Genomic DNA, 24,990 nt, shown 5'->3' with positions numbered 1-24,990 from the left:
GAAGGAGGAGTCCTACTGTCATTTCCCCTGCTGTGTTGGACAATCAGCCAGTTGAATTAGTGCAGCAGTACAAATATCTTGGGACTGTAATTGACAGTAAACTGTGCTTTGAGTCCCAAGTTGATGCTGTGTGTAAAAAAGCACACCAGCGCATGCATTTTCTTCGTAAGCTTCGCAGTTTTAATGTTGACACTGTTTTTATGGAAATGTTTTATTCCTGTTTTATTGAATCTGTTCTTACTTTCTCTTTTATCTGTTGGCACGGGTCACTTTCTATTAAACAGAAAAATCGCATGCAAGGTATCGTGAAGGTATGCAGCAAAATTGTTGGCACACCCTTAAATGACCTACATGACCTGTATAAGCAGGGGTGCACATAACTTTTTCAGTGAGTTACTCAGGTGAGTACCAGGAGATGGTGTTTGGTACTCACCCCATATGTAGCGTGGCCACAGCTGTCAATCATGACGTCACATTCCCGTTTTTATAGCATAAAAATAACTAACTAAAACCAAAGTTTTTTTTTTTTTTTAACGAACACATAAATTTACATCAGAGTGGAAAAAACGACCTAAAATGATAGAATTTTTATTTATTTTAAGTGTTATTGTTCAGATATATTTATTTGTATAAATTAAATATAATTAATCCTTATTAAAGATATTAAAGAGCAGTGGATTTTCTCTTTTTATTTTGTTGTTTGATCAATATTAAGTGTACAGAGGGCATTAGGTTTATTGCGCACTGTCACTTTAAGACCGAGTGTGCAGATCCAATTGCACTGATGCACTGTACGTTCTGTAAAGACATAACCGACTGTGTTTACGTGAATACTCTCCAAAACGGAAATTTAGACATAATGTTGTGTGTATTTGTCCATTCAGAAGCGAAAGAGAGATCAATTCAGTCCTTGCGCGCAGCGCGCTTTAGCTGTGTGCAGGGCTGCACGCTTCGGTAGAGCGCGCGCGCGGTGTGTGTGTGTGTGTTAGCACAAAAAAATATACTGAATAAAGCTCTCTTTCGCGTCGTCACTCTTATTCAGATCTATCCATATGTCTGCCCTTCTCTTTCTCCCAGACGTTTACATTTTTTTACGATTTATGAGATGCATTAAGCGCATGCCAACTCGTGTGCCGCTGGGTAGCGCATCTTCCACAAACGCAAATCAGTTCTGACTGGATCTCTTCCCCAATCGTCCCTCCCTAACATTTCCGTTTGTATTCGTTGACGAAAATGTCAATACATTTTCGTCATAGTGCTCGTCATTTAAAACGGGTTTTTATTTAGTTATCGTCTCGTTTTCTGTAAAAAAATGAAATGTAGGCTACACTGCCTAGGTTGCATTTTGGCGACAGTACGCAAAGGCGCGTAGTAACACAAGTGGCATTACGCATTCCTGATTTTTGTCGCGCATGCGTACCTGCGTACCAGTTATGTGCACCCCTGTGTATAAGGTCAGATCCTTGAAGAAGGCGAGAGCCATCTTGGCTGACCCTAGTCATCCCTTGTGGGATGAATTTATGCTGCTGCCATCCGGGCGCAGATATAGTCTGCCGCGATGCAGAGCAAATAGATTAAAAAGGTCATTTATCCCGACGGTTATCACAATTGTTAACAATACCCGGTGAATTCAAGTATAATTTATGTTTTTCTGTGATTGTGTTTATTGTTGTTGTGTGATTAATATATTTGTTGTTACTGCTGGCTGTAATCTAAATTGCCCCTCGGGGATAATAAAGTTACCTTGACCTTGACTTTGGACTTCCACCGAAAACAGGAACTAAATACAGGTATGTGCGCTGGCTGATATAACATAATTTTTATTCATATCTTTCACATCTACTGCAGTCAGATTAACTCGTGTTCACTCTGAAGGAATCACTCAACATGGCTGGGCACTTGTAATGACACATCAAGGATGATAAGACTAAGAACTGGTTAAGTTAAAAACTTGCCCCATTCAAGTCAATAGGGTGTACATTTTAAAAAGAGGATAACACTGTGTAGGCAACACCGATTTTTGTCGTTGTTCTCTGTATTGACAGCACTCCAAATTTACTAAAAATTTAGCTCAATGTTAAAATTGACCGGAGTTCTCCTTTAACAAGCAGACTGCCTTGGAGTTCTGTCTTGCCAATTAATGCATTACATCTATAACTTTCTACACAGGCCCATTTGTTTACCTTGTACCAAATCATCAAACCGGGCTCTCAGAATGGATCCAGACTCTACGTGTGACGAGCATAGTGAGTATTTCTAAAATTCAATTAATACATTGTTATGAAGATTTATAGTGAATAACATCAAAGTTCAAAGCATACTAAAACTCATAATCTTTAGCTAAAAGAGAAAATAATTCTATGATGAAATGAATGTTTGTGTGCATGACCAGAGAGATCCCTGCTCCACCTGGAAGAGACTCCAGCTCACTTCATCAGACAGGGAACTCAACGAACAGACACCCACATACATAGTGGTGCAAAAGTGAGTTATGTCCTTACAAAATTTGTTGTGGGTTTATTAGATAATGCAGTGTATATGAGTCAGAAAACAACAGGGAGGAGGAGAGAGGGTGGAAACCCTTGAGGCGGGACTTTGACTTACACTCACCGGCAACTTCATTAAGTACACTTTACTAGTACTAGGTTACCCGTTTTTTTCCCTTCAGAACTTAATCCTTGGTTGCATAGATGCTGGAAAGATTCCTCAGAGATTTTGGTCCATATTGACATGATCGCATCACACAGTTGCTGATTCGTTGGCTGCATAATATCCATGATGCGAATCTTCCGTTTCAGCACATGCCAAAAGGGCTCTTTTGGATTGAGATCTGGTGACTGTGGGGGCCATTCGAGTTTAGTGAACTAGTTTTTGTGTTCAAGAAACCAGTTTCCCTCACACCACAGCCTCTATGCTTTCATGTTGACACCGAATTCTTACCCTACCATCTAAATGTTGCAGCAGAAATCTGATTTTCCAATCTTCTATTCTTAGCTTTTATTGAGCCGGTGTGAATTGTAGCCTCAGTTTCCTGTTCTCATCTAACAGGAGTGGCACCAGTTTGCCTTCTGCTGCTTTAGTCCATCTGCTTCAAGGTTCCAAGTGTTGTGCGTTCAGAGAGGATCTTATGCAGACCTTAGTTGTAACGAGAGGTAATTTGAGTTACTATTGCTTTTCTATCAGCTCAAACCAGTCAGGCCATTCACCTCTGACATCAACGAAGCATTTTCACCCACAGAACTGCCGCTCCGTGGATATTTTCTCTCTCTGAAAACCCTAGAGATGGTTGTCCCAGTTGATCAGCAGTTTCTGAAATAGAAAAGAGTAGGGGTATAACCCCGGCATCCTGGCCAAAATGTACCCAGTGGCCCCTAAAAACTTTAATGCACAACATTGCGTTTGGAAAGCACTCTCTCCCCAATACCCAATAACACAATACACAAATTCATCAATCTTTATTTGTATAAAGAATGATATCACTTTGTGTGTGTGTGTGTGTGTGTACTAGTAGATTTTTTTCACTCGTCTAAAAGCCTCCTGTCCACTATCTAGTCGGGATAATTTAGATGCAGCCTTGGCAGTTCACCAGGTGAGGTCGCTGTTACTGAAGCTTCAAGTAATGAACCCATTTTCAAAACAATTCTTCAGTGCTTCACCAAAGCTTAATTTGCCCATTACTAGCCCGGGTTTTTTGTTGCATTTACACTGTTCTGGCCACTTGGGGTCATCGTGGAGACAGGTGTTGGATTGTTTCGAAGCCTCGACACAATACGGCACATTTGCTTCAAATGTTTTAGTGTTTCACGAAGCCTCTATCTGCCCACCACTAGCAAAACACAATCCAATACCTTCAATTCAGGTAATATTAGGTAATATTATCAGGTAACTGCCAATGGTTTTACGACAGTTTTCTCAAATATCTATTCCGAAACTGTAGGGGGAGCTCTAAAAAGAAACCTGCGAGAAAACAGCGAAGAAATTTCCAAACCTACTGAGTGCTGTTTTAAAGGAAAACATTATTTCTGAATGTTTTCTTGACGTTCACATTACCCTGAACGGTTGGCCTGTCTATCACCAGGCTCACACACAGACACTTGAGTATCGCTCACAACACCAGGAGTTAGAACCTGCTAACTCCTGGCTCAGTCGGGACTCGACCCGGGGACCTTCTTGCTGTGAGGTGATAGTGCTACCCACTGAGCCCTGTTTCTATTTATGTTTTATTGAATTCAGTTGATAAAAATATATCAAATGTATGCAATTAATTTCTTACAGCTACAGATCTGGATGTCAAAGTAACATGATTTTTAAGTATCAAAAACAAAACACATTTGTCTAGAGTATAAAGTTTTGAAGTGCATTAAATATTTGAATTACAAAAATAACAGATAAGACTTTACTTTAAGATTAACATTTTACTGTAGTAGTACACCGCATTTTGTAAGAGTCTTTGGGAAGAGAAGAAAGAGCAAAGATTACATTTTCTAAACCAAAAACACAACCCAAAGCACAAAAGAACACAAACTCAAACACACAACTAAAGTCAAATCTAACAAGACATGTGGAAAACAACACAAAATTGTGTTCTTTGTATATGAATTGTTTCAGAGTTTCAAACACTGTCATTTTACAGTGATGCTTCAGGCTGAAGAGAGACGAGTGTAACGGTTGTCTCTGGATGTTTGGTTTAAAGATGCGGTGTGGAATGGAGCGCATGCACAGAGTTGAGAGTGATAGAAAGACAATGAGAGAATTTAGTTCAGAATCAGATGAAATGCTGTTACTGAAGGGAAGTTCAAAGTCCTGATTGATTAGTGTAATGCATTAGGTTCAATCCCAGCTAACAAGGAACCCAACAAACAGAACTTTCCCCTAATGTTCCCATTTGGTTATTTTTTGGGAACCAAATAAGAATGTTCTAGGAACGTTCTCTGTAGTTTATTATTTTATAACCTAAAGATACATTTCCAGAACATTCCCTGCAGGTTATTTTTAGCTTTTATATTTTAAAGAGAGCTTTCCAGAACATTCCTCATACATGTTCCTCAGAACATGCCTCATACATAATATCGATCAATAAGTGTTTTTCAACCGCGGAAAGAGGTCAATAAAACAGCTGGAGAACAATGTCACATAACGTTACATTTACCTCAGGAAAGCCATTTAATGACCATAGCACGTAAGTTGGTTAGAATTTTATTTATATATATATATATATATATATATATATATATATATATATATATATATATATATAATTTAGTATTCGTATAAATTAGTATTTTGCTGAATATGTGCACTATATTACAGATCTATTATATTTTTACTTATATCATTAAAAAAATTGTATGATATTTTTTTATACGCATTAGGCCTATATTTAATTTGAATTATTTTTAACCTTTAATAATACCAGCTAACTTGAGTCTATGTTTACAGCATTAGGTGAGATTTTACTGGACCTAATATGTATCCAAATTGAATCAAGATCGGAATAAAACCACAAGAATTAAATTGAAATTGTAAAATTTGTATCAAGCTATAATAAAAGCAGTAGCCTATACCATTTATTGCACCATGCTGTCACTAAACTTAATACAATTGTGTAGTTTGGCTACCAAATGTTTTTACAATCACAATAGCCTACACTTATTGTTGGCAGCCCTGTAGACCAACAATTAAAACAGGAAGACAGGAAGTAAGAACACATCGGGTGTTTCTCAAAAGCAAGAATGCAAAGAACGGGTCAAGCTAAATTAGAACTGGTATTGCTCAATAATAGCCCCGCACAGACGCCGTCTGCAGTACCCAAACATAACGAGAATTATTGACGATAACAGCCAGGCTTTATCGTCCAAGCCTACCTTCAGCTCAAGGGATTACTCCTTTCATTCTGCTTCTGTTGTTTGTTTGTGTACATCACTAGCCAACGGCGGGGGAAAAACGCCAGTAAAAGGCAATGGTCTCTTGACTGTGGGGTAAAACGAGTCTGTGAGCAGACTGGCCGGTAACTTAACACCCGCAGGCGCTTATGGAGATTCTCACTTCCGAAAACGTTTGAGCACATTTTTGATTCGGCATACATTTTCGTAAAAATGCCAGTATTTGAAATCTACACAGTTGATTTCTTGCATCAAATGTTCTCAGAAGTGAATTTAGTGAAATAGCGTACCTAGTGTAGAAAAAGGACTTCCGAATGAATGCTGGGATATTTCTGCCGTCAAGTTCACACAAGTTACCAACCGATGCATCCTCGGTAAAATGGACGTGTCAAGAACACTTCTGGGATTTTTAACCGTTCTTGCCAAAATGCAAACTTGTGTATTGGGACAGTACTCTGGCCACAAAAGATGACGTTTCACAAGTACAGTCAAGAACACAGATTGAGAAAGGCCCATCCTTTGTGAATATAGATATGTAGGACTAAAGGACAGTGATATACTTGTGTTTAATAAAGTGTAACTAAAACAAACAATAATTCACTTGTAATGTTAATCAGTAATGAATTATTCAGTGTATCCTATAATTTAGTCGATTATGTGTATCACAATATAAATCTTTCTTCCACAGAGAGGTGAATGCTTAAAGAAAGCAAGATCCACCTTCCCTGCAAACAGCAGCGCATCTCTGTCAGAAGTGATCACAGAGAGGTTCATGTGCACTGGAGGAACAGAGACAATCAGACATGAAATGACTTGCAAAGGTTTGATTGTAAAAAAAAAGAAGGAAAATTTTATATATATATATATATATATATATATATATATATATATATATATATATATATATTTATATCTGAGATGACACATAATGAGTGCAATTATTTGCAGGGGATTCTGGAGGAGCTCTCTTTCTACGTAAGAGGATGCGATATTTTCAAGTGAGTGCTTTGTAGTTTATTTTCAAATTTCTTTCGCCATGATAAAGAGAACAAAAATTATATATATTTTTTGGCTTAATATTACTTTTACTTAAGTCACAATAATGAAAGATAATATTACATGTTTTTAAAGAATATATCTTGATATCACTGGCAAATAATAAGAAATGTATTGGATGAATTTCCACTTCATATTACAATATACACAATATTTATCACCAGGATAAGTGAATTAGAGAGATCAGTGTCCATAAGTGTGAATATGTACAGTAGTGGTAAAAAGTGATGTCTGGAGCGGAAATTAGTTTTTAATGACCCTACAAGTGTCACGGGTATGTGACAACTGTGACAAGACTGTGACAACAAGTTTGTTTAAACCATCACAATATGAAAAAAAATGAAAAAAAAAAAAAAAAAAATATATATATATATATATATATATATATCCGCCATGTTATCATTATCATGTGACCTACCAGCATCAGTTGCGTCGTTTTGGCCTCAATCTCATCGGAAGTAGTAGGTCATCAGGGTACTTTTTGCCTAATCTTTTATGAGTACTGTGAATTCGGACATAGGCTACTTCTTTTGTCAAACACAATTTTTTGCCTACTTTAAAAAGGGAAGTAGCCTATGCTATTTCGGATGCAGCACTGGTTTTACTCGTGGAGCTAAGTTGGCTATTACAGTTCAGTACAGGCGTCTTGCAGTATATCTTTGTTTGTGTGACGGCCTCTGTTTTGACTCTTTTGCACATTTTCTAAGCTCTTCACGAGTTTCAGCTAGAAAAATACCATCATATGCACATACATACGATGAGCGCATTAAGCCCAGCACACAGCATTGTTTTGAATGTTCGGTATGTTCAGTCGCAAAATGTCATAAAAGCTGTTCCTTTTTGTTGTGTCTTTAAGTTTGGCGTTAAAAATTACACTGTGCACGCTAAGAGAACAAGGACTAAATGTATAATTTTCTTTTTTTCGTTCAGACCAAAAGTTCAAAGAGAACCAAACTACATTTGCGAACAAACCCTAAAACTAAACAGGGGTGCGTTTCCTGAAAGTATGAACTATGGTCGCAAGCTCCGTCGTTATCAGCATAGTTTAACGAGTCTGTGTTTCCCGAAACCATATTTTAAATGACATGTGGACTCCACAAATCCTTATCTTGAGCAAAATAAGCAAGCTGACATTCAGTATATATATTTTTTAGTTTGTCGAGACAATTTAAAGCGTCGTTGTTGAAGAGTCAGCATGTACGTGCTCTAGTACGTAAGAACGAGCCTATGGTTGAGTCTGGAAATAAAGCAAAATAACTAAGGGAAATTCCTTAGATACAATGTTCATAATTTATAGCAAAACATTTAGGATTCATTTGATCTCAAACGGATTCATTAAAATAAGTTATTACTGAACAACAAATTTACGACAATACGGTTTCGGGACTAGCTAGTTGATGTCTTCAACGATGCATCGCTATGGTAAGTTAAGCAGAGAGTTACATCATTGTTCAGGAAACACACCCCAGAGAAAAACTTTTGACTTCTCAAATCGTTTGACTTCAGTTATTCTCCCACAGGTGGCAGTCATTAGTTGGGGCACTAAGAAGACATGTGACTCAAGGACAGCTGTCAGAGATAACCGGCCTCTAGACGCCCGGGACTTCCACATCAGTGTGTTCTCAGTGATGCCCTGGCTCCAGCAGCACCTTTACAGGGAGCTGGAATTTCGTCCTTAGCATAGCGGAGCCAACTGAAACACAGCAACGCATACGAAACTATGCAGATTTGACAGGTTCCTGAATGTTTTCAGAGTGCATGGTCTATGAGTGAGCTGACATTGCAGACATGCTTTTGTCAAAGGATTTTATCGGTTCAAGATAATAAACAAAAACAGATTATTATCTCATTTATGATACATTTTTTTTGTGTTTTATATTCCCAATTGGAAGATTGTTTGTATTAGGTAATTGGTTTACAGGAGATAATACTAATCTAATGTTCAGTCAGGATCATTACCATCAAAGATCATTGACATTTAGCATAGAGTTTGGGTTGGTGATATAGATCTGTTCTAGGCAAGAACTCCCTGTCCATCAATTCAGGGCAGAAAGGATAAGAGCTAGATAAGGATAAGACCTGTTAAACAGAACCCAAACAACAAAAGTGTTACAGAGAGCATTAGTGCTATTGATGACAATAATGTAAAGGCATTAAGATCTGTCAGAGGACAGGTACTGACTGCGCACAAGAGGAAGGGCTGGGGATGGTGGAGGGTAAGAATAACTGAAAAGGTAACTTAAATGTAAATGCTGTGATAGGCGTTGTGTTCCTACAGATTTATTAAACTGACTTTAGGCCATGTTCAGTACAGTATAGAACCATACGACTCTTATTGTTTCTTTAGTGTACAGTATGCATACAAGTATGTATGTAAAGAATATCTGAATTATTTAATTTGCAGTACTTTATCCCACAATGCAACAGACTCAATATGGGCCATCCATTTGCAATGTAATGAGCAAACCATAAGTAATATCATAAGCCATGATTTTAAATATCTCGTCCTTTACCCCCAATTTCCACCAGATGCGGAACGGCTGCGTTACGGCTCCGGCACGGCGGCGGAGTCAATCGGTTTCCATTAAAGTCAATGTGTGTATTTCCACTGAATGCAGAACAGCTGCGTTCCGACTCCGGCGATCCGCAGCCCTCCGGAGCTGATACGCAGAGCTTCTATTTTTGCCGGATGCTGGAGAGCTCCGCAGCACTACAGGGCAGAGTGCGCAGGACAGGAAGTCGAGCAAAAAACAGAAAAAACCAAAACAAAATAAAATATCCGTTTAATTTTCAAAATAAAATACACCGTGATCATGGCGGATCATATTTGGCGGAAAATATGATATATGAATATGATGATCATTGCGGAAAACTGTTCCTGGTTTGGTGGTTCTGTTTATCGAAACTACATATCGCGAGATCTCGTTGGTCCTCGGCCGCAGCCGTTCTGCAACAAATCCGGACCTGGTGGGTATTGACGGACGACGGAACACGGAGCTGTCACGCAGCTGAGCCGTTCCGCAGCCGTTCCGCATCTGGTGGAAATTGGGGGTTACTCTTTCTTTAAATCTGCCTAGAGTTGGTAGATTTTTACACAAAATGGATTCATAGAAAATGTTTAATTCTGAGATAACTGAACAACACTTGTTGAATTCAACATGCAACGTAACAAGGTCCTGTGACAGTTATGTAGCATAACTAACACAGACAAAGGGGAAGATAACAAATCACTATGTAGTCCCAACACTATGAATTGACAATGTATATCAGAACATACGGCAACAAGAAGAGAGAATTGAATTGAATTTAAATGCTCTTTATTACAAATCTACATAAAACAATTCAGAGGGTATAAATTGTCACAGAAAATTGTTTTTACAGAAAATGTGTGAAAAATAATTCATCTTCAAACATAGAACACTTTGCTCCTTTGCTACACCATTTTAGTTCAAAAGAAATAAGATCATCCATTGATTTATAAACATTTTAATCAATCAACACTCTAGACTTTATAAGAGTTAAATCCACTGATCTCTATTTAGTGACTGGATAGCTCATGACGTTCTAAACTGCCACCAGGCAGTGAAGCCACCGGAAGTGTTCGAGCGGCCATCTTACGATTCCCTACCAGCAGAGGGCACCGACGGCCGTTATACAGAGATCGTAGCTCCGACGGCACTTTTAAGATGACCCGCTGTGCAGCATACGTGTAAAGCGACGTTCACAAAAGGATGTAGAAAATTGCCGACAGGTTGTAATACAAGCCCTATAAGTAGCCTACTTATTTATATGCACAATTGTCGCTATTCCCGTGTTGTTTTCTCCGAGGCAAGAGCTTCTTCAAAAAAACAAAAACGATAAACAGTTAACAGTAGCCTATAAGAAACCTCAGAGCAGCAATAATCACAATTAAGTGTCCAATAGCAACACCATTTGACAGCTTCAAAAGAGCTTCGTGCAGTCCGTTTACCGTTACATTACCCATACAATTTGTATTATGCATTTCCTGAACATGTAGGCTACTTGCTAACTAATCAAACACTTTATTTGAACAAACTACTGATCTATAAAACACAAACGGTCTTCCTACCTTTTATTATCGTATATTGATCTGCGCGAGGGAGAGAGAGCATAGGGGATTATCACGCTTCCGGGTTTCATGGGCGGGATTTTTCAACTTTGTGCATGTCCACTTCCGGCGCAGTTCAACAATGGCTGAAACGAAAGCTAGATTTCACTGCTCTGTTCCACTTTGTCAATCAAACAAACAACGCCAACCTTATTTAAGTTTCCATGGATTCCCGACTGAACTGAGTCTAAGGAAGAAGTGGATTAAAGCGGTTCGCCGGGATGTAGTGGAGGCTAAACGCACGTAAACGCCGTTTGCGCACCTCCCAAAATTCTGAAATAGCGTTTACCTACCTCCAAAGTGCGTTTATCCACCTCTTAATAGCCTAATCCATTTTAAATTAAGCTTATTTCATTCTAGTTTAATATTGTTCATTATTAGTTTCATAGGTTGTTAAACCTAGACGCTGCATTACTGTCAGTAGCTGCGTTTCCATTCAAATTGCGCAAATTGAAATTGCGAATTAAAAATACGCACAATGGAAACACGCAAATTTCGCATGAGGTGGTTTTTCAGGCAATTCGAAAAAGGAATATTTGGAAAGAGTTTTTTGCACATTTACTTGACTTAGAAGACGTGGCGTGTTTGGGGTCCGTGTAGCCTACACAAATAATAATAATAATTATTATCATTATTATAACATTTATTAGGCGACATATTTAGAAGACGCTTTTATCCAAAAAAGGAACAAAGCAATTCATCAAATGTCATTCATAATACGGGTTAGACAATAATATTACAGGGCTAAGAATATCACAAATAAACACAAGATTTTGACGCATATCCAAGGGTTTGTGGAGCGGAGTGTGAGCGCGCACTGCATGGCACGGAGGCGCGGGCGAGAACACTTGCATTTTCCTATCAATAGTGGAAACAACTTAAAATACTCTATAATTATTGGTCATACAGAATATAATAATACATTATTCGCAACTACTTTTATTTGTGTAAACTCACAATAACAAGAAAACGTTGTGCTTTTGTAAAATAAAATAAAACAATCAGGCGCGCTTTCATGATCTCCGTGAACTGGACCGCGAGAACTGAAACTAAATATAGCCTATGTAGGCCAGTGATGCACGAGTCAATGTATAAACAACCCGCACCCGACCGACGTTTTCAACTAACCCGCGCATCACTGATGTAGGCTAAAGCTTGAAATGTCCACTTTAAAACGAACAAATTCGAATCGAAAGCTAATTGTTACGACCCCTGATAGTCCAGGAATTCAGGGGTCCGACATTTTACAATTTGCATTGAAGAGGAATGTATAATAGTATATCTGCTGAACTAAAACCACCAGTCCAAGTCACTGTACAAAAAGCCAATACCTTTATTTGAAACAAGAAATAAGGTTTTAGGCAAGATTGAAGGAAGACAACATGTAGGCTATATATATAGCCTATATATATGTACAGTGAATACAGTCGTACTGTATTATCAATAAAGAGAAAGAGGGGACGTGGGCGTCGCCAAATAAAATAAAGTAATAAAACCAAACGAAATCTAACTTTTGAATAACCTCTAATCCTAACTAAGAAATGAGGAAGGAAAACAAATATCTTCAGCGTCCGTGACGCCCTAACTAAGCTATCCTGACTACCGTAAACAAAAAGTACATGGAGTGGCACTCGCCCCTAACCTACTGTACTAGACAACCCAAAACGCTACGTGTTGCAATGTATGTCACGTGACATTCTTACCTGTCCGCCTCTTTCAGGACTAGTAACAATGAGAACACTATCTCATGTTTACACAAAAACGAAAAGAAACGAAGACTATAAGAACGTACCCATACACTCAAAGCAAGGAACAACATAGACATAATGGTTATAACAAAACGGCAGATAGTCTGTACAATGAAGACAAGACAACACAAAAAAAAGCCGCGCGGGCTGGAGAACGTCTGGCGTTCTCTTTTGACGGAGGTGGTCTCTTCCCATTGGCGACAGGAATGATTGATGACGTCAGCGCTGATGATGAGTGACAGGCGGTTGAACCAATCATGGGTGCCTGCAAAAATGAAAGTAAACAAGAGAAACAGGGAGATAAACATAGAAAACACACACGCACTACAGAGACGTAACACCCCCACCCATAAGAACAAACATATGATAGAGTTTGTTACAAAAAAAACCCCCACAAATACATATAAACTAACCACACCTAGAGAGGGCATCAGCCACAACATTTTCTGCTCCTTTCTTGTGACGGATTTCCAAATTATAGTTCTGCACAATCAGAGACCAGTGCATGAGCCGCTGATTCTGATTGTACATACGAGAGAGGAAAACTAACGGATTGTGATCCGTATAAACAATCACAGGGAGAGAACTGGAGCCTACATAAACTTCAAAGTATTGAAGCGCCAACAGTAATGCCAGAGCCTCCTTCTCAATGGTCGAATAGTTAACCTGGTGTTTATTAAATTTTCGAGAAAAATAACACACAGGATGTTCGACGCTATTTTTGTCCTCTTGAAGGAGTACCGCACCAGCACCTACGGCACTTGCATCTACCTCAAGTTTAAAAGGCACGGCAAAGTCTGGAGCTGCCAAAACAGGAGTACTGCACAGCAAAGCCTTCACACACTCAAATGCATGTTGACACTCAATTGACCAAACAAATTGTTTGGATGGACTCAGTAAACTAGTGAGCGGGTGAACCACGCTGGAAAAATTTCGACAGAAACTGCGGTAGTATCCAGCCATGCCCAAAAATCGGCGCAACTCGCGTCTAGTGGTGGGAATGGAAAATTCGCCTATAGCGGAAACCTTAGCTGCTACGGGTCGAACTTGACCTTGTCCAACCTCCTTGCCAAGATAAGTGATCGTTGCTTGGGCAAAGTCACATTTGGCTAGATTGAGTGTTAATGTGGCTTTGGCTAGCCGTTCAAAAACAGTTTGTAACAACGAGACATGTTCTGACCATTCTGAAGAGTACACTACCAAGTCATCCAAATATGCATTACAATTTGGCACACCTGCCAACACCAGATTAACCAACCTTTGAAATGTTGCGGGTGCGTTGCGCAGCCCGAACGCCACAACCTTGTATTGCATAAGGTGATCAGGTGTTACAAATGCAGAAATATGCGATGCACGAGGAGTTAACGGCACCTGCTAGTATCCATTTAACAAATCCAACTTGGTAACGAAACGTGCTGAACCAAGGTTATCAATGCAATCCTCCATACGAGGAAGAGGAAAGCAATCTGGCATAGTAACAGCGTTGACTTTACGATAATCCATGCAAAAACTAAACGTTCCGTCTGATTTAGGAACAAGCACACACGAACTCCACGGACTATAACTAGGAATGGCTAAACCATTTTCTACTAAATACTCGACTTCTTCCTTCATAATAGCTCGCTTGTATGCATTAACACGATAGGCATGTTGTTTGATGGGAGGAGAATTGTTAACATTTATGTCATGTTGTAACACCGAAGTTCTAGTAGGTGTGTCATTGAAAAGAGTGGGAAAATTTCGAATTAGCTGTATAATGTCCTGCCTTTGAGATTCAGATAGATGAGTAAGATATGAAGACAGTTCCTTCAACATTTCTGAATTACTCAGTCTAGCACATTGCTGAGGGGCATTACGCAGCACGAGACCATCTTCATCAGCCCCAGCGTTTCCGACTGAAGATGAAACCTTGCCAACTACTGCAACAGACGACACAACAGATACTGATGTTTCCTCATCAGGTTTTTCCTGTGGATCCTCCCTACAATGATATGCCTTCAACATATTGATGTGACAGACCCGCGACTTGCGTTTCCTATCAGGAGTGCAAACTACATAATCTGTCTCACTCAACTTCTTCTGAAATACATAGGGACCAGAAAACCGGGCAGACAAAGCTGACCCTGAAGTGGGCAGTAACACGAGCACCTGTTCACCAACATGAAAAGAACGAGGGACGGCTTTTACGTCATACAGACGCTTCATGACATTTTGTGCGGCTGTGAGGGACTCCTTTGCCCGTGCCCAAACATCATGCAAGCGCTCTCGGAAACGACTAACGCAATTCAACACATTAGTCTTAGGACTTGCATCAATCTCCAACATGTTTTCTTTTAGGAGCTTAAGTGGCCCCCTAACATTGTGCCCAAAAACGAGCTCAGCTGGACTGAAACCAAGCGACTCCTGAACAGTTTCGCGCACCGCAAACAACATCAGCGGAACGCCCTCATCCCAATCTTTACTAGTCTCAGCGCAATATTTCCGTTACATAGACTTAAGCGTCTGGTGGAACCGCTCAAGGGAACCCTGACTCTCCGGATGATATGCACTTGAAACTCTGTGGGTTATGGAAAGTGATTGCAAGACGTGATTAAAAATCTTAGACATGAAATTTGTCCCTTGGTCAGTTTGTACAACTTTCGGTAAGCCAAATGTAGCAAAGAATTTAACCAATGCTTTGATGATAACAGACGCAGTAATTTTGCGAAGTGGTACTGCCTCCGGAAACCGGGTGGCCGTACACATTATCGTTAACAGGAACTGATTTCCCGACTTTGTTTTAGGCAGTGGCCCGACACAATCGATAATTACATGTTCAAAAGGTTCTCCAATAACCGGAATAGGACAGAGCGGAGCCGGGGGAATTACCTGATTCGGTTTCCCTATGCACTGGCACGTATGACAGGTGCGGCAAAATTGCACAACATCTTTCTTTAACCCAGGCCAAAAGAAATGTTTGAGAATCCTATTGTAGGTCTTTGTGATGCCTAAATGACCTGACAACACATGATCGTGCGCTAAACATAATACATGCTTACGGTAACCAGAGGGAATAACGACCTGGTACACAACATTCCAGTCACCATCTTTTTCCACATTAGGACACCATTTGCGCATCAACAAATTATCCTCCACAAAATAAATAACTTTTCCCTCGCTGCTCTTGTCTCAAGAAACAACAGAGGTAAAGCATTTAACCAAAGACTCATCCTCTTTTTGCGCAGCAATGATCTGCCTACGAGACACAGGCAAATTTAACGTATTACTGTCTAACCTCAAGATTTCTGATTTCATAAGTTCGTTAGAAGGGCTGATATTTTCCATAGGTTGTGGAAACACATTTTCAGCAAATACAGGAGCAATAAACGACTCTGATAAGTCGGCAACATCATCCACTTTCTTTGACTGAGCGCGCGTCAGAACGCACGCAGGGAAAGTATCAGGGTAGCTCAGAGACAGCTCATCGCAAGAGACAAAGTTAGGCTGATCAATAACCTCCAACACAGGCATCACTTTACCGCCAGCCAGATCATTCCCACGAATAAAGGAAACACCTTTAATAGGAAGAGAAGGACGAACACCGACCGACACAAAGCCGGTTACTAGGTCACTCTTTAAATGTACGCGATGTAACGGTGCCTTTACGAACCCCATTTCAATGCCCTGAACTAAAATACTAGAGCCACAAAATGAGTATTCCGACAAAGGTAAAACAGTTTCTACCATAAATGAGTGAGCAGCACCGGTATCACGCAACATATTAATTTCCTGCTGATCTTCAAGTTTACCGGTCAGCGAAATTAATCCCTTAAGCACAAATGGACTATAGCCAGACTCAATACAGCCCATTCCAGATAAAATCTCAGTATTCGCCCTAACAGAATTTACAAACCCCACACTTTTAGAATTAGACGGCTGTTGCTTGCGTTTCAGCGTGAGACAATCTGCAATTACATGCCCTGGCTTATGACAGTAAAAACATTCCCTTACCTCTTTAGATCGTGGGGAATTAGACATCGCACGAGGAAGCTGCAAATGGGTAGACTGAACCGTAGAATTTTTCTCAGAACGTGCTGAACTGAACACGGTTTTATGTGTAAGCACGAACTCATCTGCAAACACAGCTGCTTGCGACAACGAAATTACTTTCTGTTCGTTCAAGTATACAACAACACGTTCTGGCAAACAGTCTTTAAACTCTTCCAACAAAATTAACTCTCTTAAGGAATTAAAATCTGTCAGTTTACTCGCAGTACACCATTTGTCAAAAAGATTGCTCTTTTCTCGAGCAAACTCAACGAAAGTCTGACTGGGAAGTTTTTTGTGGTTTCTAAACCGCTGTCTGTACGCTTCGGGTACTAGCTCATATGCGCGAAGAATGGCAGATTTAACAATGTCATATTGTAAGCTTTCTTCTAATGACAGCGTTGAACAAACCTCCTGAGCCTTACCAATTAGTTTACACTGAAGTAAGAGGGACCATACATCTTTGGGCCAACGGAGGGAAGATGCGATACGCTCGAAGGCACTAAAATACGTATCTACCTCCGTTTCTCTAAATGGAGGCACTAAAGCAATATGCTTGCTAACGTCGAAGGTCGGAGATGGATCTACCATCGGAGCCGCAACGGAAACCTCAGCACGGGCTGGCCGCACAGCTGATCCAGGGGCCGCTTTTAAAGGATTAGTTCACTTTTAAAATGAAAATTCTGTCATCATATACTCACCCTTAAGTTGTTTCAAACCTGTATGAATTTCTTTCCTCTGCTGAACACAAAGGAAGATATTTAGAAGAATGTCAGTAACCAGACAGTTTTTGGTTCCCATTGACTTCCATAGTATATTTTTTTCCTACTATGGAAGTCAATGGGAACCAAAAACTGTTTGGTTACTGACATTCTTCTAAATATATTCCTTTGTGTTCAGCAGAGGAAAGAAATTCATACAGGTTTGAAACAACTTAAGGGTGAGTATATGATGACAGAATTTTCATTTTAAAAGTGAACTAATCCTTTAATGCCTCTAGCTCAATCTGTCGCAGCTTCACCTCTTTATCGGCTTCAACTTCAAGCCTGCGTATCTCGAGCTTCAGGTCAAACTCAGCCTGACGCGCCTGCGCCCTTTCCTGTGCCTCATACTGCAAACGGGCCAGGCGGATTTTCAAACGCCCATCCCCAGACCCAATAGAAGCAGGGGAAGACTGATCAAAAGGCGGCAAGCATGTCCTATATGGCATACTTTAGTTATCAATAATTGAATTGCATCCTCTCTCTGGCATAAGCTGGCATGTATAGATCCACCTGTGAAAATGATGACTGAAATTCAAGCCTTACTGGACTTTTTCTGGGATAAATTACACTGGATTACTAAGAGCATTTTATTTTTGTCTAAGAAGAAGGTGGACAAGGACTGATAAACTTGCAAAGCAGAACAGCAGCTTTCCGTTTACAAATACAAAGACTTCTTTCTGGGTCAAGTGACTTTGGTTGGAGAGTGGCTGCATGTGCTATTTTACGGTGGCCTACAGATGGACAAATCTCTCTTTTTGTTAGACCCCCTAAAACGGGATGCCAGTTTTATATCTTCCACTTTATAATTGCGACTCACGGATTCACTCTGTGAAAGAGAGAGGCTACAATCTGATTCACTGTCACTCTCTGTGTCTGCCTGGTCTTCAAATTCACCTACATCTGTTCCCTTTCAAGGGAACTCGGGCTGCGTCGAGACGAGGTGGGAACGCGTTGCGTGATTGCGTCGTGAAGCACGTGTAAAATCAGTCTAATGGAAAAATGAGACGTCTTAGGCGGGTGACTTTATCAACCAGGAAGCTATAAAGCACCCTTGCGATCATACCACATTAGCTTTTTTTCCTTCAGCAAGTGCGATCTGTGTTACTGTCCTTTGTCTATTTATTGTTGTCTGTCTCAGTATCTAGATTTATATTATGGAGAAACAAGAATTCAAAACGTTGTGTTGTTCCCTACCCTCGTGTTATCTCGGGTGGGGACGCGCATCAGCTTTGCGTTGCTTGTTTGGGAGTAGAGCATACCCAGTCAGTTCTCGAGGGGGCTGACTGAGTTGCGAGATGTTGTCTGTTTCGCCTCGCTCCCGCCGGGCGTTCTTCGAGGAGGATGGTTCGGGGAGCGCGAGTCCCGCTGTTGCCGAGGCACAGCGGCGACGCGCATCTTGGGGATTGCAAATGGATCTAACAGCGAGGTTTGAGACGGGCGCGCCCTATCTCTGCCTTCACGTGTTAGATCCAGTGCCTATATCTCAGGGAGAAGCACGTGCTGGGGTTTCTTCTCCCCACGATGAGACACTCGTGCTGCGATCTCCAGTTCCAAGGAATTGGTGATCGTTAGTGTTTAAAAAAAGGAAGGTTATATGTATATATATATATATATAAATAAAGCAGATGTTTGTGAGTTTTCAATGAATAAATAAATAAGTCAGCTCATAACTCTGTTGTATAAAGAGGAGCTTATAAAGGGAGGTTTTATTTTGTGCTGTTTGCCAAGTTAAATGTTTTCTGGCCAGCTGAACATTATGAGAGTGAGAATATAAGTAAATGTCTATATCTCAGTCTCCTCGTCGGGGATTGCCGTTCTTTCCTATCTCCACACTGAGGAGTTGAGATCTTGGAATAAACCGGTTTCTATTTTATGTGTTTATCCCCAAAACTTCTACTAAAGTAATGTTTTGGGTATTAAATATCATAGTATGACAGTGCCTCGGGTTAAAGAGACGCTTACTAGCTATCTCTCTCCCGAGTCGGCGTCATCATTACCCCGACGTTATCCACCAGCCATCATAAATAATAGATACATATTTTTAGGCAGCATTGGTGGGTAAACTATATAAGGACATGGATGATTGTGGAGACTGCTGGGCGGGAGCAGTCTCAGCCTACTAAAGCTCCTCGCAGCATAAAGTGCTGCAAAACAGAGCGTCACCATTCAGACTTATCCACAATCGAGGGGACCTGGGTGGCGGTCACAATCTAGCCAGTTAGAGATATGCAAGATCTGAGGACTGTTTTATCTCTAAAATAGCTTGAAAGAAGAAGCCCTGACGCCGAGGCTGAAGGCTTCTGAGGGTGGTCCCCTCCGGGGTAGGGACGCTTTTGAGAAATTGTTTCTCCTCGGCGCCCACTGGGGTGCGACTCTCTGAGGAGGGTGGCAATGCTGCCAGTTCGGAACAAGACAATGCGCAGCCCCGACCCAACACGGGAGAGAACGGCGCCCAACCACCCACACCTCTTTTCTCTTCTCCCCACTCTGCTTTCATCTGTCTCTCAAAGCTACGTGTCCCAATCATCAGACAGCCGCTTAATCCGCTGCACCTGCTGTCACTTTGCCATCAGCGGCGGCCGTTACCATGGTAGTGACGCACCCGAGGCTGGCTTGGTGTTCGGTTAAAGTCGCTCCGGGTGGGAACGTCTCTCCGCGAACATTTTGGTTCCGCCTCTATTTCGTCACCTTGTGACACATGCAAATTTTTTTTTAAACATTAACATTTAGTATGATATCCTATTTTGTTGCATAGCTTGTTTTCTTGACAAAATGCCTTCAAATGTCAACTATTCAGCTATAGGTTATTAAAATCCCTCCATGCCTCATCTACTTCTGCATGATCAGTGTCTTCATATTCAAACCCTGTATAGATTCCACTTGGTTCAGAGTAGACGTTTCTTATTTTGTTAACTGCAAATGATGGAATGACTCTGCGGACTCTTCTCCCTAGCCAGCCATGCATCCACCATGTAAACTGACGATATGAGGCATATCTGTAAGAACTAAAAGGCAGAATTTTTAAAACAATTATACTATTATGTTATGAAAAAATGATTTAAGCTGTTCGTCTTAACCAATAAAACAGCTGAAGCCTTCACTGGAAGCGCACAGTCCAGTTAACTTTTTTTCCAATATTTGTAGGCTACAGTGTAGGTAGGCTACCATGTACATACATGTAGATAGGTTACATTTACATTAAATCCAGGATTTACAACACTATTGTTATCTGTATCATTTTACCTCAACAGCAATTAAAAATGAATTAAAAGTAATGAATTAAAAGTAATCCTTTTACCATACACTTCAACATTATTTCTACATCTGTTGAACCAAGTTCCAACTCCTTATTTTTTCTTATTTTCCACATTGCAAGCTTTGCTGTCTGTACCAATCAAATAATTTAATAAACACAGTTTTCCTCTATCAAGCACTTTGTATTTGAGTCCCCCAATAAAAACTTTGTGGGAAAACTCCTCACCAAAACCCTGAAACCAAGCATCAAGCAGCCTAAAAAGACCTCCAAGTCTCAAACATCTTAAAAACAAAGGTTCTATAGTTTCTTCAACACTACAACCCCCCCCCCCACCCCCCACCCCCCACTAACAGGAAGTACTTTCTTTTTAAAACATTCTAGTACAACTTCATAAAAATCTTCCCCTAATATTCCCCAGAAATGTTTATAAAACTCAGCTGTTAATCCATCTATTCCTGGAGAATGCCCCATAGACAACTGCTTCACTGCTTCTGTTAATTCTCCATATGTATTATTATAGTATCCAAAGCTTTTCTGTTTTCCTGCTCCAACTGTGGTAAATCTTTAAGTAAATCAGGATCACATTCCTCAGCACTATACAACACAGAATAAAAGTCCATTGCCAACTTCCTCATTTCAACCGGATTTGTTGTTATATTTCCATCTTGGCAAGATGATGCATCTGTTTATATTGAACTGTCTATTTTTCCAGGTTAAAGGCACACCGCGGAACTTTTGGCCACAAGGGGCGCTAGACCTGTAACTTTCATGTCTAGCGCCCCTAGAGGCCACAAGCGCCGCAGCACTGTCGCAAAAGTCTAGAAGACATCCACTTAATAAATTAATTGGACAAAAAGTGAACAGAAAATAATGTCTGATCAGGTAAGTCGTCGCATATACCAGGGGTGCACAACCCTGCTCCTGCCGATCGTCTGTCCTGCACAGTTCATCTCCAATCAAACACACGTCTTTAATTTTCAAGCGATCCTGAAGACGATAATTGGTTGCTTCAGGTGTGTTTGATTAGGGTTGGAGATAAACTGTGCATGACAGTCGATCGGCGGGAGCAGGTTATAGACGTTTTGTACCTAAAACTAAGTTGTTATTGTGCTTGTTTTGGAGTCATTTTATCTTTAGATCAGACTTACATCGTTTTATTTGTGTTTTAACCAGTAGTAACCTATGAATTTGAATCTAAAATCATATAAGCCTCTAATAATACATACACATTTGTATCTAAAATCATATAAGCCACTTATAATAATACACACATATATGAATGTGTAAAAGGACAAAGAAACTGAAGCCTACAAATAACGGCAGTAGGCTATGTTGTGACATATATCAGTTTTGTTACACAATTTCCCGACTTCGCAGTAAATATTACATTATATATCCATTTTAATGCCTATGTTGGTTTTATTTTCAGTCATTTTCTTCACCGCTTGAAGAATCTTTAACAGAGGAGGAGAGCTGACATGCAGGTATGTGTACACTATTTATCTATTATTTGTACTGTAATTTATTAGACTACTATGTTGACAAATTTGTTTTATGCATCTTAGGCACGACTACAATCACTTGAAGCAGACCAAAGAGATGCTCTGCTCCAATTAGTGCTAGACAGATTACCTGGACTGTTTTTTGATCTCCTTGCACTGCAGGACAATCCTCAAACTCCTCCTGTAGCTGGACGTATGCATTGGTGTGTGTGTTCAAATTGTAGAGACATGCCTACAGATACTGAGAGACTATGCTGTGGTCAGCCTCCAGACCACTGCATTAGTAAACTGCCACACATGGACTTCTACATCCTGGATGAGGGAGTTCTGCGTCTAGCTCGTGCTGCGTGGAATGACATCTTTGCAGTCGATGACGTCCAGGAACCAGGCGAAGAGCAGCGCTCTTACAGACATGCAGCTTATAGGAATTTCGTGCTCTGGCAACATGGGCGTTTAGGGGAGGGCAATAGAGTGGTCATAGCAAGCTGTGTTGTGTGGCGCATTCGGGACAAGTATCCAGACACTAATGGACAATACACAGGCTTTAGAGTGCGCCGGCTTCCATAACTTATTAATGTCAATAAAAGGATTACATAAGAAAATACGTGTTATATTTCTTTGGAAGTAAATTTTACAGTTACTCAAACTACCCATTCACTTACAGTACATAAGAAAACTAATAATAAAATAAATAATATTATGCACAGCGTAAAAGTTATCAAAATTTGTATTAAAATCAAGAATGAACAAAAACTGTTACAAAGCAAAACAACAAAACAAAAGTTCTGTTTTAGTCTTCCATTGCTAGTGCCATTGCTCCCCGGGAAATGTGTCTTGCCACAAGTTCAGCAGTGGGGTGTGGTGTGTCTGCTGTGCCAACCAGCCCAAGACGCTCAGGGTCATCTTCTGAAAGAGTCCTTCTTCAAGGAAGGCCTGACCCACTCTCTAATCTTCTCTTAAGAATTGCCTTCTGAAGGTCGGGAATGTAGGCATAAGTCTTGGCCTCCTTTGTAACATGCACACTCCAGTTTTTCGACTTCTTGTTGTAGTACCTTCTGTAATTGTAAACACATAGAATACCACATAGTATTCCCCTTTCAACAATAAATTAAAAAGTGTATACAGTAAAAATACATACATTTTTTCTCCTCTTCTGTTGCGTCTATGCTCGCGGCCATTGTGGTAGTTGTAGTCAATTGCAGCAAGAAAAACCCTGGTCCTGTACACTTTATACTTGTATGCAAAGCGCTTCCCTGCATACATCAGAATATGGTTCTGAAAACTCTCCAAATCTGATGTTGTCCTGTAAAAATTAGATTGAAATTGTAAGTGTGGTCTATGGCATTTACAGTATCCATAACAACAAAAAGATAAAGATAAAACGTAGATAAACTACACAAACATACCTGAATGTGATGTACTTTTTCACATTTTTCAGCCAGCGTTTATTCAAAACAATGGCAGTTAAGGTCTGATGAGCAGCAGAACCTGCAAGCCAATAAAGTAATGATACAGTTATATCAACATGCAGTTGTACTAAATTAAATTATGTAAATGTGTGAAACAAAATGCTCCATGTTACCTTGCTGAATCCATGGCTTATCTTGACTGCTGTCATCCAATGGCTCATGCTCACAGAACCCTGTGGCCCATGTGTGTTCATTGCGTACATGATGTAGTACACCATGCCACAGCATCTGTAAAGTAAAAGCATTGATAGATTACAATTGACAATAGCACACACTTTGAGTATCTGTTGTTATTCACATACCTTAAACTGCTCTACAGTTTTTGCATGCTGACAGCAATACCAGAAGTGGTTTACTATATCCTTGACCCAATGCATCAGCACAGAATGTTCCTTGCCTTTTGCTGCCTACAATACAAAATAATGAGAATGACTTTGTACAAATGTTCTATTCCTATTTGAGATTAAATAATTCAACATATAACCGTGGTAATTGTGGCAAATTTACTTCGCGGAGCTTCCTTCCAAGATTTTTGGAAGCATGCCAAACATCCAGCGAATGGGTTAAACTCCAATCCTTGTATTTTCCACGTACTGGATCTGAAGATATTATATTTCATAAGATAAATAATTTAAGGATGAAAAGTGAGATTGAGTGTGGATTACTTACCGAGCAAGGCAGATATTTGTATGTGAGCATCTGTCACTACTTCTTTGATCGGGATTTCGTTGAGAAGGCAGTCCATTGTACTTTCAAAACAGACTTTCTCCAAGATGACCGAATTCCTGCCAAACTTCCTTTTGTCCTCGCTCACAATGTGCACAATATCACGAGTCTCGAGCTTCATCATAGTGTATGTACAAAATTGTGCACAGTGGCCTACAAATAACATTGGTTGAGTAACAGTTTTTTCAACACGTCAAGATTTTTCTTTTAGCACAACATACCTGGGGAGTCCATTCTGCCATCACCTGATAAAAAGAAGAGAAATAAGATTACAACTGAAATATAGCAATGTAATCATCTTCCCAACAATGAAACATTTATTGACATACAAAACATTGAAAATGACACTTACCAAGTACAACAACTTCAGTGTTTTGTCGAACCCTGTTCAACACCCTCTCTCTACTCTCTTTCCAAAACTCCTCTACAGGC

The 24,990-nt window shown here is 40.1% G+C and overlaps 2 protein-coding genes across 2 annotated transcripts in view; one reads left to right on the top strand and one right to left on the bottom strand.

Annotated features, from left to right (window-relative positions):
• LOC306996680 (complement C2) overlaps positions 1 to 8,787 on the top strand; it is a 54,986-nt gene extending 46,199 nt beyond the window's left edge. Inside the window, exons 15-19 of the mRNA XM_079609437.1 lie at positions 2,170 to 2,246; positions 2,393 to 2,484; positions 6,571 to 6,703; positions 6,831 to 6,880; positions 8,459 to 8,787. Of these exons, the coding sequence (XP_079465563.1) occupies positions 2,170 to 2,246; positions 2,393 to 2,484; positions 6,571 to 6,703; positions 6,831 to 6,880; positions 8,459 to 8,617 (511 nt within the window). The 3' untranslated portion in view covers positions 8,618 to 8,787. The remainder of the gene's footprint in view (positions 1 to 2,169; positions 2,247 to 2,392; positions 2,485 to 6,570; positions 6,704 to 6,830; positions 6,881 to 8,458) is intronic.
• A 14,402-nt stretch (positions 8,788 to 23,189) lies between these two features.
• Positions 23,190 to 24,389, bottom strand: LOC306996635 (uncharacterized protein). Its single transcript, XM_079609354.1, has 5 exons — positions 24,135 to 24,389; positions 23,946 to 24,060; positions 23,770 to 23,851; positions 23,502 to 23,666; positions 23,190 to 23,418 (listed from the first exon to the last, which is right to left on the bottom strand). Exons 1-5 carry the CDS (start codon positions 24,207 to 24,209, stop codon positions 23,286 to 23,288), a joined length of 570 nt encoding a protein of 189 aa, XP_079465480.1. The 5' UTR covers positions 24,210 to 24,389; the 3' UTR covers positions 23,190 to 23,285.
• Between the last annotated feature and the right edge of the window lie 601 nt (positions 24,390 to 24,990).

Source organism: Phoxinus phoxinus, assembly GCF_949152265.1.
Source record: "Phoxinus phoxinus genome assembly, chromosome: 4".
Taxonomy (NCBI): Eukaryota; Metazoa; Chordata; class Actinopteri; order Cypriniformes; family Leuciscidae; genus Phoxinus; species Phoxinus phoxinus.
Note: the sequence above shows the minus strand (reverse complement) of the source record. Positions and strands in the feature narration are given on the sequence as shown.

What these genes read in the sequence shown, in the direction of transcription:
- LOC306996635 (XM_079609354.1), bottom strand. Translation starts at nt 24,209, where the DNA reads ATGCATTGGGTCAAGGATATAGTAAACCACTTCTGGTATTGCTGTCAG. An exon ending in AAACTGTAGAGCAGTTTAAG is followed by an intron (nt 24,061 to 24,134) that starts GTATGTGAATAA and finishes TTTACTTTACAG; the next exon opens with ATGCTGTGGCATGGTGTACT. An exon ending in AACAGAAGAGGAGAAAAAAT is followed by an intron (nt 23,419 to 23,501) that starts GTATGTATTTTT and finishes TTACAATTACAG; the next exon opens with AAGGTACTACAACAAGAAGT.